The 16,503-nt window shown below is 63.2% G+C and overlaps 5 protein-coding genes across 5 annotated transcripts; 3 read left to right on the top strand and 2 right to left on the bottom strand.

The window, feature by feature from the left end:
- Window positions 1-156: 156 nt before the first annotated feature.
- AMSG_06206 (nicotinate-nucleotide diphosphorylase (carboxylating)) lies at window positions 157-1,266 on the top strand (the record flags this gene model as incomplete). The annotated part of the gene is made up of 2 exons (XM_013901932.1): window positions 157-237; window positions 445-1,266. The coding sequence occupies 2 exons, from the start codon at window positions 157-159 to the stop codon at window positions 1,264-1,266; spliced, it is 903 nt and encodes a 300-aa protein (XP_013757386.1).
- Window positions 1,267-1,370: 104 nt separating this feature from the next.
- Window positions 1,371-2,693, top strand: AMSG_06205 (transmembrane protein 91; the record flags this gene model as incomplete). Its single annotated transcript, XM_013901931.1, has 1 exon — window positions 1,371-2,693. The coding sequence occupies one exon, from the start codon at window positions 1,371-1,373 to the stop codon at window positions 2,691-2,693; it is 1,323 nt and encodes a 440-aa protein (XP_013757385.1).
- Window positions 2,694-2,744: 51 nt separating this feature from the next.
- On the bottom strand, window positions 2,745-7,830 carry AMSG_06204 (kinesin). Its single transcript, XM_013901930.1, has 2 exons — window positions 7,812-7,830; window positions 2,745-7,652 (listed from the first exon to the last, which is right to left on the bottom strand). The coding sequence occupies exons 1-2, from the start codon at window positions 7,813-7,815 to the stop codon at window positions 2,776-2,778; spliced, it is 4,881 nt and encodes a 1,626-aa protein (XP_013757384.1). The 5' UTR covers window positions 7,816-7,830; the 3' UTR covers window positions 2,745-2,775.
- Window positions 7,831-9,054: 1,224 nt separating this feature from the next.
- AMSG_06203 (TKL protein kinase) lies at window positions 9,055-13,406 on the bottom strand (the record flags this gene model as incomplete). The annotated part of the gene is made up of 2 exons (XM_013901929.1): window positions 9,055-9,657; window positions 9,720-13,406. 2 exons carry the CDS (start codon window positions 13,404-13,406, stop codon window positions 9,055-9,057), a joined length of 4,290 nt encoding a protein of 1,429 aa, XP_013757383.1.
- A 1,467-nt stretch (window positions 13,407-14,873) lies between these two features.
- On the top strand, window positions 14,874-16,442 carry AMSG_06201 (tubulin gamma chain). The gene is made up of 2 exons (XM_013901928.1): window positions 14,874-15,014; window positions 15,169-16,442. The coding sequence occupies exons 1-2, from the start codon at window positions 14,902-14,904 to the stop codon at window positions 16,427-16,429; spliced, it is 1,374 nt and encodes a 457-aa protein (XP_013757382.1). The 5' UTR covers window positions 14,874-14,901; the 3' UTR covers window positions 16,430-16,442.
- Window positions 16,443-16,503: the final 61 nt, after the last annotated feature.

Here is a 16,503-nt window from a genome sequence, read left to right as displayed (position 1 = left end):
GGGGGGGGGGAGGGTAGCGGGTGGCCAGTGACTGGTTGGCGAGATGTCGTGTGGCGGGTGGCGGGTGGCGGGTGGTCGACCTTTGGTCGTGCGGCGGGTGGCGGTCACCCCACTCCCTCTCCCCTCGCCTCCCCTCCCCTCCGCAGCCCCTGTACCATGGAGAACCAGCCCAGAGACTACGCGTGCTTCCTGCCGCCCCGACTGGATGCGCTGGTGGATGCCTGGCTTGACGAGGATGTACGTGGCTGTGAGGGCGTGTGATGGGGATGAGGTGGTGTGGTCTGGCGTGGAAGCTATGTTCCATGACCGGCCCCTTGGGGAGGAGGGTGGCAGGGGGAAAAGGGTCTCACGGGCGTGGCGGGCATGGCGGGGCGTGATGGGCGTGATGGACATGATGGGCGCGGTGGACGCGACGGGCGTGGCGGGCGTGGCGTGGTGCGGCAGATCCCATCCACCGACTACGGCGGCTTCGTGGTGGGCTCGCGGCCGGCGGTGGCGCACCTGCTGGTCAAGTCAGCGGGCGTGCTGGCGGGCGTGCCATTTGCTGACGCCGTACTGGCGCGGCTGGGGTGCTCGGCCGAGTGGGCGTACGCCGATGGCGCCATGTTTGATGGTGAGGGCAAGGTGGTGGTCGCGGTTGTCACCGGGCCGACCCATCGGGTGCTGCAGGCCGAGCGGACGGTGCTCAACGTGCTGGCGCGGTGCTCCGGCATCGCCACTGCGGCGCGGGCTTTTGCCGACAAGGCCGCCGCTGCCGGCTTTGGCGGCACCGTCGCCGGGACTCGCAAGACCACGCCGGGCTTCCGCGATGTCGAAAAGTACGGCATGCTCGTCGGCGGCGTTGACACCCACCGGACTGATCTCTCGTCGATGGTCATGCTCAAGGACAACCACATCTGGGCTACCGGCTCCATCACCGCCGCCGTCGAGACCTGCCGCAGCGTGGCTGGCTTCTCAGTCAAGATCGAAGTCGAGACCTCGAGCTACGACGACGCTGCCGAGGCCATCAACGCCGGCGCAGACGTCATCATGCTCGATAACTTTGAGCCGACAGAGCTCAAGGCTGTCGCTGCAAGACTCAAGGCCGACTTTGCCGGCTCGGCCCAAAAGTTCCTCCTTGAGGCCTCGGGCGGCGTCCGCCTCGACACCGTGGACGGCTATTTTTGCGACGCCATCGACATCATCTCCACCTCGTCGCTGCACCAGGGCGTCGGCGTTGTCGACTTTTCGCTCAAGATCCAGCCGGGCGCTGCCGAGCAGGAGTAGTGCCCCATGCAGTGACCCGCCGTCAAGCCCTCGAGCCCAAGCTTTATCCGAATAATAGACGATGGTACAACCCCTTCCCCCCCCCCCCACTCCAGCACACCCACATGTTCCGACTCCCTGCCCTCGCACCCGCTGTCGCCCGTGCTGCGCTGCGGGCTGTTGCCGCGCCCGGCGCTGCGGGCGCCCGTACTGCTGCGCTCTCGACGGGCGTGCCCCCCGCGGCCGGGGTGGGCTACCCCGGCGCGGAGGAGGCGTCGTTCACCACCGAGTTTGAGTTTGTGGACCCGGAGACGGCGTTCCCCATGTTCCAGCTCATGGGCCCCGACGGCAAGTTTGCGGTGGCCGACGACCAGCGGCCGGCCATTGCCGAGGACAAGGAGCTGCTGCTCAAGATGTACAAGGTGATGAACACGACGCAGATCATGGACACGTTCATGGCCAAGAAGCAGCGCCAGGGTGCGGTCTCGTTCATCATGACCTCGTATGGCGAGGAAGCGACCCACGTCGGCTCGGCCGCCGCCCTCACCGGCGACGACGTCGTCTACGCTCAGTACCGCGAGTCGGGCGTCCTTCTCTGGCGCGGTTTCTCGCTCGACGAGACTATGGCGCAGTGCTTCTCCACCCAGGCTGACGGCGGCAAGGGCCGCCAGATGCCGGTCCACTACGGCTCCAAGGCGCTCAACTTCCAGACCATCTCCTCGCCGCTCGCCACCCAGATTCCGCAGGCCGCCGGCGCCGCCTACGCGCTCAAGCGCTCCGGCAAGGACGCTGTGGCCATGACGTACTTTGGCGACGGCGCCGCGTCTGAGGGCGACTTCCACGCCGCGCTCAACTTTGCCGCCACCCTCGAGTGCCCCGCCCTTTTCTTCTGCCGCAACAACGGGTACGCCATCTCCACCCCGACCAAGGAGCAGTACCGCGGCGACGGTATCGCGTCGCGCGGCCCGGGCTACGGCATCCCCACCATCCGGGTCGACGGCAACGACGTGTTTGCCGTCTACGAGGCTGTTGCCCGCGCCCGCACCCTTGCCATTGAGGAGTCGCGCCCAGTCCTCATCGAGGCCATGTCGTTCCGCATCGGCGACCACTCGTCGTCCGACGACTCGTCGCGCTACCGGCCCGACGGCGAGCGCGACAAGTGGGCCCAGGTTGCGCCCATCCCGCGCCTCCGCTCGTACATTGTCGAGCGCGGCTGGTGGTCCGACGACGAGGACAAGGAACTGCAGGACTCGCTCTTTGCAGACCTCATGACCGCCATGCGCAAGGCTCTCGCCGACAAGAAGCCCTCGCTCGACGAGGTCTTCACCGACGTCTACGACGAGCTCACTCCCGACCTCGTCGCGCAGGAGGCCGAGCTCCGCGTCCATCTTGCCAAGCACGGCGACAAGTACGACCTCGGTGTCTTTGCTCCGTCGACCAAGGCGTAAGTTAGCACTGGCAAGAAAACAACGAGTAAATAGCCCGAGCTTTGTGTGTGCCAGGTTACACGGAGTCTTTACTCTCAAACGCCTACTCCTCAAACGAAAGCACATCCTCAGTCGTGATCGAGGTATTGTCGACCGACGACGCGTTGGAGATGAACGACATGTCGTCGATGGCCGAGAGGCCCGAGAGCCGGCGCGAGTTGTTGAGCGCCGCCGACTTTGCGGCAAACGAGGCAAAGGCCGGCGAGGCTGGCGAGGCGTTCTCGTCAGCGACCGGATGGACACCAGAAGCTGAGAGGATGGGCGAGGCGAGGAGCGAGGCGTCGCCCCCGGCAGCGCTCGGCTTGTCGGCGGCATCGTCGTCTTCGGCGGCGTCGTCGTCCTCGAGCAGCGCGAGCGACTGGTCCTTGAGAACCTGGAAGTCGGTCGCCTGCTGCAGCATCCTGATCTCAAAGTTCTTGTTCTCGATCTGGCGCTCCAGCTCCTGCATTTGCTCCGACATGGTGAGCATCGAGTTGAGCTGGGTGGTGAGCTCTGCGTTCTTGGCGACAAGCGCATCGTGAATCTGCTGCTGCTCGGGGTCAAAGGTGAGGTTGAACGAGGTCTCATTGAGCGGTTCCTTGCCCTCCTCGGCGCGGTACGAGTTAAGCTGGACACGGTACGAGGCGGTGACCCGCTTGAGGTCGTCAAGCTCGTCGGTGAGCGACGCGAGCTGCTGCTTGAGCGCGTTGTTCTCTTCCTTGATCTTGACGTGGTGCTGGATCTTCTGCTTGTGGTTGTGGTGGCCAGTGAGCTTGGTCACCTCGTCGTTGAGGGTGGCGATTTGGCCCGCAGCTTCGGAAATCTCCTTGGACATGCGGATCTTCTCCTCGGACAGGTGCTCGATCTGGGCCTTGTACTCGATGGCCTCGCGGAACGAGTCCTCCTCGAGATCCTTGAGGCGACGGAGATCAGCAAAGAGGCGCTCGCCGTCGGCAATGGCCTTCTTGAGGTTTTTCTTGAGATCCTTGATTAGCGAAGCGTCGCGCGCGGCCTGGACTTCAGCGCGGGCAACGTCCTCGCGCGCCGTCGTGAGCTGTTGCGTGAGCTTGGCCACCCGCTCTTCTGCCAGCGTCAGCGCGGCGTCCGACTCGTCCTGCGCAATGGCAAGCGCATCTTCAAGTGCGTTGCGCGCAGCTTCAGCGTCGGCCACGTCGTCGCGAAGATCCTCCACGAGCTCGGGAAGCTCTGCAAGCTCTGCAAGCTTGGCCTCCAGCGAGGCAATGGTCTCGTTCTTGGCTACCCGTGTCGACTCAAACTGCTGCTGCAGCTCGCAGTACTCGTCGCGGATGTTGGCCAGGTTGGCGGTAGTAGCCTTGACAGACTCGAGCTCAGCGGAGGTGGTGGCGAGCTCGCCGCGGGCCTCGTGCAGCTCGGCGGTGAGCGCCTCGTTGAGCGACGACTGTGAGGTGAGCTGGGCGTTGAGCAGGTCGATGGCGGCTGCGTGCGACGAGCGCGCAGCAGCCAGCTCCTCGGAGGCCATGGCCGCAGCCTCTTCGCCAGTCTCGAGGGAGGCGACCGTGTTGGCCAGCCGCTCCTCAGCTTCGAGCGCACGCTTGAGCGCAGCCTGGGTGGCAGCGGCGGCGTCGGAAGCAGTAGACTCGGCGGTTGTGAGCTTGTCCTCGAGCTCGGCAACAGTCTCGAGGACGGCAGTCTCGCGAGCAAGAGCAGCCTCGAGCGAAGCCTCGAGCGTGGCAACGGCGTCGGCGGCTGACTCGGCCTGATCGCGGTACTGCTCGGCAGTTTCTTGGAGCGCGGCCTGGAGTGCCATGGCCGACGACGCGGCTTCGGCGGCGGCAGACTTCTCGGCCTTGAGAGACGCCGAGAGGCTCTTGATCTCTTCCATGAGCTCGTCGACGGTGGCCTCGTGCTGGGCCTCGGTGGCGGCGGCGGCGGCGGCGGCGGCGGTCGAGGCAGCAGTAAGCTCGTCGACGGTAGCCTCGAGCTTGGCGTTGGCATCCTGGAACATGTCAAGAGTAAGACGAGTCTCCTCAGCATGGGCCTTGAGCTCGGAAATCTGCGAGGTCGACGCTGCAGCGCTTGCGCGGAGCTCGCTCACGTTGGTTCGGAGGAGCTCAACCTGGTTCAGCGAGGCCTCGTGCTCGGTGAAGAGAGACTCGTACGCAGCCTCCTTGTGCTCCAGCTCAACGCAGTAGTTCTCCACCTGAACGCGAAGAGCGGCGGCAGCCTTGGCCTCGGCATCGCGCTGGGCAACAACCTCGTCGAGCTGGGCCTTGATGGCGGCACCGGCGTCCGAGTCCTTGGCAGCGAGCTGCGAGCGGAGCTCGTCAATGGAGGCATTGGCGGCGGCAAGAGCCTTGGTAGCGGTGGCGGCTTCGGCGGTGAGCTCTGCAATGCGGGCCTCGCCCTTGGTGACCGCAGCCTGGGCAGCATGCTGCATGTCCTGCACAAACTCGAGCTCCTCCTCGGCAGTCTCCAGCTTGTCGCTGGCCTCGGCGAGGGCCGAGTTGACAGACTCGAGCTGCCGCTCAGCGGTAGCACGGGCCGACTCGGCCGAGAGCGCGGCAGCCTGGGCGGTAGCTTCGGCGTCCTTGAGGGCGGTGGCCGAGGCGGCAGCAGCCTCAAGTTCGGCCTGCAGGCTCTGAATGCGTTCGGCGTAGAGCTCGGCCGAGGTCGTAGCCTCAAGCTCGCGCTGCGAGGCGGCCGAGAGCTTGGACTCGAGCTCGGCAACCTTGTTCTTAAGAACGGCCGCCTCCTCGCCGTCGACCGAGAGCTTGCGGTTGAGCGAGAGCGAGAGCCGCTGGTTTTTGGACGAAGCAATGGCATGGGCCTTGGTCAGCTCGCGGTTCGTGGCCTCAAGAGCAGCAACCTTAGCCTCGAGCTCGGCGTTGGCGGAGAGAAGATCGTTGAGCGAGTCGGCGTCGGGCGACTCGGCCAGCTGGGCCTGAAGAGACTGGAGCTGAAGCTTGTGGGCGGTAGCAGCCGACGCAAGCGAGGTCTCCATCTCAGCCACGGTCGCCTTTTCGGCGGCAAGCGCAGCCTCAAGCTCGGAGATGCGCTCGGCAGCCGAGGCCTTGCCCTCCTCGGCGGCATTGGTGGCGTTTGCGAGCTGGGCCTTGAGCTCGGAGATCTGGTCCTCAAAGGCCATAGAGAGCTTCCACTGCTCGAGGGCGAGGTTGGCGGAGGGCTTGGGCGAGGCGACGGCAGTCGGATCGACAAACGGCGAGCCAGGAGCGGCACGGCGCGACGGCGAGGCACCGGGAGCGGCGCGGACGGTGTCCTCGAGGTCGGAAATCTTCTTGGTCAGCGCCTCCTTCTCAAGGATGAGGCGCTCCATCTGAAAGTCGAGGCCCTGGATGTACTGGTGGAGCTTGACCAGGTTTGTCTGGTTGGCGGCATAGTCGTCGCCCCACTTGTCCTGGTACTCGGTGAGCAGGTCGCGGAGGTCGAGGTTCTCGATGGCAATCTGAGTGAGCTTGGGGTTGTGGTCGACGAGCTTGCGGACAGCGTCGAGCTCTGCGGCGAGAGCATGAATGCGCTCATCGTCCGAGCACTGAGATGCATCTGCAGCGCCGGCACGTGAGATTGCGTCGTCGCGGAGCTTGACAATGAGCTTGGTAGCCTGGATGGTGAGCGACTGCTTGGAAATGAGCAGATTGAGAGCATTGAGGCGCTGCTTGAACCGCTTGGCGTCGTCCATGAGCTTGCGCTTGTCCTGGATGTGCTGGGCAACAACAAGCTGCAGGTGCATGAGCTGCTGCTCGGCGGTGGCATCCTGCGGAGCGTTGAGGTCGAGCTCGTCGACAGAGCCGAGTGCAAGCAGCCCCGCACCCGAGCCAGACTTGTACGCCTCAAGCTGGGTCTTGAGCGAGCGGATCTGGTCCTGGAGGGCGGCGACGTTGCCGTCCATGTCCTCGTTGATGACAACCTTGTTCGTGATCATCTTGGCACGCTGCGCAAACTTGAGGGTCGAGAGCGTCTCGCCAAATGAGCTGTCAGCAGGCGAGACATTGGCAATAATGGCGGTCTTGGTGTTGCCGCCGAGCGAGTCCTTGAGGAGGAAGGTGAGCTTGGAGTCACGGTACGCGATGTGGCGCGTCTTGCCCTTCTGGATGTCGACGAGCGCCATGATGACGTTGCCGAGCGCCGAGAGCGACTTGTTGATGTTGGAAGCTTCCTTGAGACGGGCGTCGGCGGCGTTGGTCAGCTTCTGGCGCTCCGAACCGGCGAGGTCAACAAGGTTGAGCTGTGACTTGCGGATCTGGAGCACACCGTCGACCGACTCCTTCGACTGGATGACAAGGGTGAAGACCGAGTGCGAGCGCGACGACTCGCGGTTCATCTCGGTCGCACCCACCGTTCGGTTGAGAGCGCCTTCGTCGAGGACCTCGAGCGCATCGGCTGGCGAAGCGATGACCCGCTCCATGAGCGACTCGACGAACGGACCCTTCTTGATGTCCTCGCGAAGGTTGAGGCCGGCCGAGGCTGGCGCCGAGTCGAGAAGGTCAAAGATGCGCTCATTGTAGATCTCGAGGTACGAGGCCTTGCAGAGGAACTCGCGGGCTCCGCCGGTCCGCTTCTCCTCGCGGGCGATGAGGGCAAAGATGTGCTCAAACATGCGCGGGATGAGGCCGCGGGCCGACGGCGGGGCAGTGGCCACCTCGGTTGCTGACGGACCCTGCATGGTGTACGTCTTTCCGGAGCCAGTCTGGCCGTACGCAAAGATGGTTCCGTTGTAGCCCTCGAGGCACGACTCGCAGATGTCCTTGCCCAGCCGCATGAACACTGCATCCTGCGTCGTCTCCTCGTCGGCCACGTAGTCAAAAGTGAATGACTTGCGGTCTGGCCGCTCGAGCACCAGCGAGTTACTCGACGGGTCAACGCTCACGCACTTGCGATACCCGCCCTTGAGCTCGCGATCCACCGGCGGACGGACTCTGACGCACACACGGATGTTGTCGTCTGCGGTCGGAAGGTTCGGCGTTTTGGCGCGCAAAATGACGGGCGCGGGGGCAGGTCGTGAGTTCGGCCGCAGCGGGCGGTAGGGGATGTAGGGAAGGGCGTGGAAGGAGCGGGGGGGCGCGGTACATGAAGGGAAGGCTTTCAGCAACAGGAGCGTACCCATTGTGGTTGGCGTCGGTGATGTGGAGTGTGCGAGGATGCTGCGCAGGGCCGGGGTCGGGACCAGGCAAGCGGGGTTGTTGCCGAGCCGATCGATGCGGACTGACGGCTGCTGACCTGGCGCGTTTAACTTTCGTCTTTCTTGGATTTGCGCCAGATCCTGACCGGATCTGTCCTGCCGCTCCGCCTCAGCCAGACTGCGGTGCGGCAAGATTACATTGCAGTAGAGCAGCATCACGTAGACGAGACATGCATGGTTTGCTGCGCCGGGAAACGGCGGTGGAAGTGGTATCAAGATCGGGAACATGCGAAGCGATGGTGTACGCCTTGTTGCTTACGGCGCTAACCAGCTAACGCTGCCAAACTGTGTTTGCTTGGAGGAAAGAGATTGTGGACCAAGATCTGGCGTTTGCCCAAAGCGAGCATGACGATATGAGATGGCAGGCGACAATATGGCGCTTGGCTCGGTCGAGACCAGCGCCGCGAAACACGTTATTCGGCGATATCTCAAGAGTTGGAGCAGCCACGAGCACATCTGTCATTGTAATAGTCGGGGAACATAGCAAGCCACCCGTTGACATGCAAAACAGGGGTGAAGCAACTGTATCGAGGGCGCTAAAGGTGATCACAAGACGATGGCGGGGGGGGGGGGGGGCTGCTTCTGTATTGCAATACCAACTATAAGCATATATTATCTCGACAAATAAATATATACTTATATAGACTACACGTAAAATTTTAAAATACAACAGCTGTAACTACAAAACATATATCAAAATGATATTTTTTAGCCGTTTTGGTTTGATTTTTGCTGTTTATGAGCGTTTGCGGATGTGCGGGCCTGGCTCTGATCGCAGTGACCGTCACGGTGACGGTCACTGCCATCAGATGCAGGCCCGCACATCCGCACGCGCCCGGTGCGTCCGCCAGACTCGGGGCCAGCTTGCTGCCGACTTGACGCGCGCCGATGCGAGCCGCCTCCTCCAAAGCCGATTCCTTCCTGTATGAACACCCTCCTCTGCTAGTGAATACACTGCCAGTGTGTACAAGTTGTATGAATGCTTGTGCGGTTTAATGGAGGAAAAATAAAAATCGCGGTTGTGGCCAGTGGCCCCACTCGGCTGCTCTGCCGGACTGCCGCTGTCAAGCGACAACGGCACCGTGTCGCAAGCCTGTCACAGGCACTGTGTCGCACACTCGGTGTGCCACACAACGGAATGGAATGTCACAGTCTTGGTCATCATCACTTCTTGGAAATAAAGTCGACGTTAGAGCAGGCTGCGATTGAGGTGACCAGCTCAGACATGGAAGGGCGTGAGGCAGCGTCGTCAACCCAGCATGAGGAAATGATGCCGCGAACGCGGTCCGAGGGGACGGCGGTGGCGTTGACGGGCGGGCGGAAGCCGGACGAGATGCGGTAACCAACCTCGAGGGCGTTAGAGCCCGAAAAAGCGGCCGAACCAGAGATGAGCTCATAGAGGAGCGTGCCGATGACAAAGACGTCACCGGCAACGTTGTTGACGTCGCCGCGGAGCGACTCGGGCGACATGTATGCGACCGAAGGAACCATGGTCATGGTGCCCATGTTGGCCTTGATGCCATCCATGCCAAAGTCAATGATGCGAGCGGCGGTGATGGTCGTCCCGGCAGCCTCGAGCACGACGTTGCCCGGTCGGAGCGAGCCGTGCGCCTGCTGCGTTGCCACGTGCAGCCGCGCGAGCGCTGCAGTCAGGTCTCCCATGACCACACGCATGGCGGCGGCGTTGAGGACCAGCGGGGACGAGCCTGACATGGCGTCGAGGAGCGTACCCGCGTCGTAGCGCGGGACAAGGACCGAGAGAACTGGCTTGTCGAGGCAGACGCCAACGGGGCCGACGACCCCTCGCACGTCGCTTGCATCGCCCGCACCGCCAGCTCCGCCAGCTGGACCACGTCCATCGCGTTCAGCTCCTGCCGAAGCAGCGTCTTGACGACCAGCTGCTTCGACGAGGTTGTGTCTGCCTCGTGGGCTGTAGCAAACGAGCCCATCCAGCTCCGCCCGCTCTGTTTCACGAGCGCCACCACGTCTTCTCGCGAGAAGAGCCAGTCATCGGCCTGTTCGATATCTGGGCCACTGGCGCTCATCTCGCTAGTGGCGACTCCGGCAACGGGGCTTCCGGCTGCACGCGCGAGCACGTCGACGACCGTCGGTGCGCCGATAGGCACGACCTGGAAAACCTCGATAGCCCCGCCGCCGAGCTTCCACGGAAGCGGCTGTGCGTGGCACTTTCCACCGACCTGAAGCTCAGTCACGACCGAGCGCGAGGTAACAAACAAGCCGCTCGGCACTGTCTTCTCCCACATGCTCGCCTTGGGCGGGCACGACGGCTTGGGAGTCGTGCTAACGCCAAGTCCGCTCGTTCCACCGATCTCGTTGTCGCCAAGGAATGCATCGTTCTCGATGCCAAACAGCTCGGTCCACGCCTGCTTGAGCTCGATCATGACTGGTCCGGCGAGCTCGCGCGAGTCGTACGTTGGTGACTCGACAATCTCAACATCACCCCGCGCGGCCACCATGGCCACACCAGTGCCCGGCGGAATAAGAAGCTCCGTCAGCCGCTGCTCGAGCGAAACAAGCTGATGCGGCCGGTGGACCGCGAGCGTGACCCAGCCCAGGCCCCACGCAAGGACAGAGACGCCAAGCTCAGTCGCAAACTCGGGCACCATGGTGTGGAACGTCCGCAGTGCGCCGGCAGCGACTTCGAGGTCGGCACGGAGAAGCTTCCGCGCACCACGGAGGCAGCAGTGGACGGCGAGGATCTCGCCTGACGGGTCTTCGGCCGTCGTCGGGTACACCACGCGCGCCGGCGAGTACAGGCCGGCAAGCGCAGCTTCGGCCGCGTCAAGCGTCATCCGCCGGTCCACGTTCTCGCCCCAGAGCGCAACAAAGATCGGCTGCAGCGGCGAAAAGGCAGCCGGGACAATGTCGGTCGACGGCCGGCGGCCGTTGACAATCTCCAGCGCCACCGCGAGCGCATTCTCGCCCGGATACAGGTCCGCACGCGTCGCGAGCTCCCATAGCGTGATTCCGAGCGAGAACGCGTCCGACGCCGGGGTCATGGCATCCGAGCCGTTGACAAGAACCTCGGGCGCCGACCAGAAGACCGTGCCCACATTGACCGGTGCGCCGTCGTCGACCATTGTGGCCGTCATCGACGACGAGAACGACAGGTCCGAAAGCCCGGTGCTGGAGCCAAACTTGGTCGACGCCGAAGGCAGCGATGGCAGCGACGGGTCCTTCACAAGGCCAGCCTTGTCAGCCGGCCCGACCTTGGACTTGCCCTTGCGGCGCTTCCGCTTGGAGCGGTCGTCGGCGGCCGACAGCGCAGCGTCGCCCTTGACCGACGACATGCCAAAGTCACAGATCTTGGGTACCCACGACGAGTCAAAGAGCACGTTGAGCGACTTAAAGTCGCCGTGCACCACGCCAGCGTGCGAGAGGTAGACCAGGCCCTGCGTGATGTTGTGCGACCACTTGAAGACAATCGAAGGGTCGAGGAAGAGGTTCGGGGAGTGAAGCACGTCGTACATCGAGCCGCGGTCCATAAACTCGGTGACGAGCTGCGGCGGCTCGAGGGTAATGCCCATGAAGATGACCACGTTGGAGTGCCGCAGCCGGAGCAGCATGCTTGCCTCGTCCACAAACTCGCGGAGCTGGGCAGGTGTCATGTTCTTGGTCCGCGTCCGCTTGACCGCTACCGCCGTCGCCCGCCACTTGCCGGCGTACACCGTGCCATACGAGCCGGCTCCCACCGCTTTGCCCAGCGTGAGCTCCTCGGGAGCAATGACAAGGTCCGAGTCTGAGCTCAACTTGTACGTCACCGCCTTGCGCCGGTAGAAGATGTATCCTGCAATGATGGTCGAGAGCAAAACGCACGCGAGGACAGGGAGCAGAATGGCGAGGAGGAGGCCAAGCCCCGAGTCTGGCGGAGGCACAGGCAGGGTGAGCGCGTACGACGCTGCAGTCACATCGGAGAGCTTGAGATCGCCAGCCTTGGCCGCCGCTCGCAACGTGATCGTGCCCGACGATGACAGCCGGACAGGGCCTGCGTAGATGGTCGAGGTGAGCGACGGAGCAGAGCCGTCGATGGTGTAGTAGATGACGGCGCCAGGCGTGAGCGAGGTCAGCGTCACTTCAACAGGCTCGGAGAACGAGCCCGAAGGGGGCTGAGCCTCGGGTGACGCCGTCTGCTTCAGCACTGCCGAGAGTCGGACAGCCTCCAGCTGCGGCGCTGCGGCGTCAAAGACTGCAAACGCCTCCGAGGCCGTTGGCATGCTAAGCAGCGTAAATGTCAGGTTCTGCCACTGCGAGAGAACCTCTACAAAGCCAAAGCCACCAAGGCTAGACCGTTCGAACGCGCGATCGGCCTTGACCAGCTCTTCATATGTCAGCCGCGTCCGATTCGACTTCAGCAGGTCCCGCAGCGAGCGCCGCGGCGTGTAAATGCCCGGCTTGTTGTTCATCACCACCCGCGCCTGGTTCGTGGTGTTGGCCATGTAGTCGACAAACTTGAGCGCGCGCTCATGAAAGGCCGAGTTGATGGGGACGCCGAATGCAATGATCGCCGTCAGCGCTCCGTTGTTGCCAGGCCCGTTCTCGACAGTCATCCCCGACCCGTGGTAGTCCGGGAACTTGAAGGCCAGAATGTCTTCAGCGGGCGCGCCCAACGGGACAGCGCCAGCAGCAATCGAGTCAAAGCCGCACCACAACGTCACATCGCCCGACGCAAAGTGTGGGAGCCAGTCGAGGGCAAACCGCCCGGGCTGATCGAGCTTGGGCTTGCGCGACCAGAAGCCGCGGTCGATGAGCGGGAGAAGCTGCGCCCACGTTGCCCGGATCCGAGGGTCCGTGAACGACACGTTGGCGAGGAGGAACTGCGAGTAAAAGTCGTTGCCGTGCATGCGAATGGCGAGGTTGTCAAAGTACTGCGTCGGCGCCATCCACTCCAGATCGTGCCCGAGACAGCCCTCGCCGTTGGCAGTCAGCACGGCGCACACCTCCAGGAGCTCCGCCCACGTCTTTGGCGGCGAGAGATTGTACTTGTCAAAAATGTGTCCGCGGTACACGCAAATGTTACCCGTCGCCATCGCGGGAATCGCGTACGGTTTGCCGTCGTCGCCTAGCACAAAGTCGGCTGCAGCCTCAATGATATCGCCGTCGTATCCGTAACGCTCCCAAATTTCCGAGAGGTCGAGGTAGTGTCCGCTGTTGATAAAGTCCTTGGAGCCGGCGCCAAGGTAGATCTGCAGCACGTCCGGCGCTCCGATCGTCCGCAGCCAATACTCGTAGACGGCGCGGTCGTCAATCTCGTTGAGATTCGTTCGCATCACAGACACGACTTCCGTCCCATTCGACTCGGCCGTGTACGTGTCCGCAAACTCGCGCATCGCCACGGTCAGCTGCGAACCCGCCGAAATGAACTGGAAGAACCGAAGCGACGGTTGGGCGCCGTAGCTGTCGATAGGGATGATTCGCCGTTGCGTCACTGCCACAGCCGAAAGGGTCAACCATCCTAGCACGAGCGCAAGGCAAATAGTCGTGGAACTCCACCGCATTTGCTACTCTGCCTGCCGTTGGGAAGGGGGTGTCAACACTTCCGGGCATGGTGTTTGAGTAAGAGTTCCGCGGGTGGTCCCCCCAACACCCAAAAAATAACAAACGCATCCGTCGACCACGTTTTCACAACATTGCTCAACCACAAACGCCCCAACCCCCCGCCCGCCCTGCACATTCTCTCCGCCCAACAACTTCCTCGCACCTTGCTAGCCACAAGACAAGGTGTGTTTTGCTACGTGTGAAGGAAGGGGGAGTGAGGTCTGAGATAGAAAGTCTGTTTGAGTTCCGTTGGTGGTGGTGGAGTCTGGCGCCCCCTCGCCCTCGCCCTCCCAATAACCGATTTTTTTTCAACCGGCATCCGCCAGCGGCGCCTCGAATCACGTGTGTCATGTCTCGCACCAAACGGCATCATGCTTTCCATTAAGAGGCCTCAGTCGCGAGCCTGAAGCACATATCGCAGCGTTTGCTCCTCGTGAGCGAGTTCGCCGGTGAGGACGTTGTCGTACTCAAGCGTAACGGATGCAAACGGAACGCCGGCATCGGCCCACGGCGCTGGCTTGTCGCCGTCTGCTTTGAGTTCCACTCTCGGGTCCACTGCAAACCGCAGTTGAGAAGCCACCACATGAGAGCCTGCCAAGACCTCGCGCGCCGCAGCACTTGCCATGCTTCGGCTCGGGACCGTGATCGGAGAGGACGCGTTCGGGTGTGCGTCGGCGCTTAGGATGAGCGCACCGCCGCGGGTATGGACTGCGAGCCGCATGTTACGCGCTACCACTCGCCGCGTGTGCGATGGCTCGCTGCGTCCGCTGCTGTTGTCAGGCACAGCGTCCGGCAGACGGCCCACTACTTGGATCTCGACAATGAGGCCCGCCACTACCGCCGCCTCACCCGACTTGAGCTTGAGCCGGACTCGCTCCGCGGCCGGCATCAAGCGGGCGACGAGCTGGAGTGCTGCGCGCTCGGTGCGCCACTGGGCAGCCTTGGCCTGCACGCTCCGCACGCCGTGCACGACGGCGGCAAGAGTAAGCTGGGCGACCACCACAGCTGCGCCCATTGCGCTCGCAATTTGGCCCGTCTCTCCTGCCCACTCACTCGCCCATGCCAGCGGTAGCTTCCCGCTCCGCCTCAGCCACATCACCACCGCCAGTCCTCCAAGCAGCCCGAGGTATCCGCCCAGCAGGAGCTCGCCGGCAGACACGCGCAGGCCGAGCGGCATAATGGCGCCCGCGTCTGTCGCTGTGACTCGCACCCGCACCCGGCAGACCACGCACGAGACTGTAGGCGAGAAGGTGCGAGAGAAGGCGATTGCTCCAACACACCTCGCACCCTCACGCACCATCCAGCCTAGTTCGCCCTACCAGGTTCACCAACCACCAGCCGGTCGCTGCCCGCCACCACTGGCTGCTGGCCGGCCACCGACCGCCACTCGTCGCAACGCACCTTTCACCGCACTTTCCACCTCCCACCTCCCCACTCCCGCCTCCCCCGCCCACCATGCCGCGCGAAATGATCACGCTGCAGGTCGGCCAGTGCGGAAACCAAATTGGCATGGCGTTCTGGGAGCGTCTCTGCGCCGAGCATGGAATCTCGCCCGACGGCATGCTTGCGTACGCCTTCCCCCCTCCCCCCCCCTCCTTGCCGCCCACTCCCTACCGTGTCGTGTGATGCTATCGTCTTTGGCGCCATTTTTTGGCGCCCTCGACTCCTCCAACCCCGCCCACTCACTCACTCACTCCCCCCCCCCTCTCCCCCTCCCCCCAGCCCGCACGCTGTCGAGGGAACTGACCGCAAGGATGTGTTCTTTTACCAGGCCGACGACGACCACTACATTCCTCGCGCCCTGCTGCTCGACCTCGAGCCTCGGGTCATCCAGCCCATCCAGACCGGCGCGTACGGAAACCTGTTCAATCCGGAGAACATCTTCATTGACGCCGAGGGCGGTGGAGCAGGAAACAACTGGGGCACCGGCTACACCAAGGCCGAGGCCGTGCAGGAGAAGATCCTGGACATGCTTGACCGCGAGGCCGACGGCTCCGACTCACTCGAGGGCTTTCTCCTCACCCACTCGATCTCGGGCGGAACCGGGTCGGGCATGGGCTCCAACCTGCTTGAAAAGCTCAACGACCGGTACCCGAAGAAGCTCATCCAGACATACTCGGTCTTCCCGAACCAGGCCGAGTCGTCGGACGTTGTTGTCCAGCCGTACAACTCGATGCTCGCGCTCAAGCGCCTAGTCCTCAACGCCGACTGTGTGGTGGTGCTGGACAACGCCGCTCTCGACCGCATCGCCACCGAGCGCCTCCACATCGAGTCGCCCACCCACAAGCAGATCAACGAAATTGTCTCTACCGTCATGGCTGCCTCCACCACCACGCTCAGGTACCCCGGGTACATGAACAACGACCTTGTCGGTCTGGTGTCCTCGCTCATCCCCACCCCGCGCTGCCACTTTATGATGACCGGATACACGCCGCTCTCTGTCTCGTCTGTCTCCACTTCGGTCCGCAAGACCACCGTTCTCGACGTCATGCGCCGCCTTCTCCAGACCCAGAACATCATGCTCTCCGCCGACCTCAAGGTCGGCTGCTACCTCTCCATCCTCAACATCATCCAGGGTGAGGTCGACCCGACCCAGGTCCACAAGGCCCTCCAGCGCATCCGCCAACGCAAGCTCTGCAACTTCATCCCCTGGGGCCCGGCCTCCATCCAGGTCGCCCTCTCGCGCCGCTCGCCCTACGTCGAGTCGGCTCACCGCGTCACCGGCCTCATGCTCGCCAACCACACCTCCATCAACTCCAAGTTTGTCGAAATCGCTGCCTCTTTCGACCCAATGCGCAAGCGCCGCATGTACATGCAGCACTTTACCAAGCTTCCCATGTTTGCCGACTCGCTCGACGAGTTTGATGACTCACGCGAGGTCGTCCAGAATCTCATGGATGAGTACAAGGCCATCGAGCGTCCCGACTACGTCGACTGGCAAGGCTCTTCGGCTGCCGCCGCTTCCTCGGCCGCCTCGTCCTAGTAACACTCCCCCCACCCTCGCGCCTGCCGTCAGCCAAATTCCGGCACATGCGCCGTGCCCGACATGTGTTACTC

Source organism: Thecamonas trahens, assembly GCF_000142905.1.
Source record: "Thecamonas trahens ATCC 50062 unplaced genomic scaffold supercont1.26, whole genome shotgun sequence".
Classification (NCBI taxonomy): Eukaryota; order Apusomonadida; family Apusomonadidae; genus Thecamonas; species Thecamonas trahens.
Note: the sequence above shows the minus strand (reverse complement) of the source record. Positions and strands in the feature narration are given on the sequence as shown.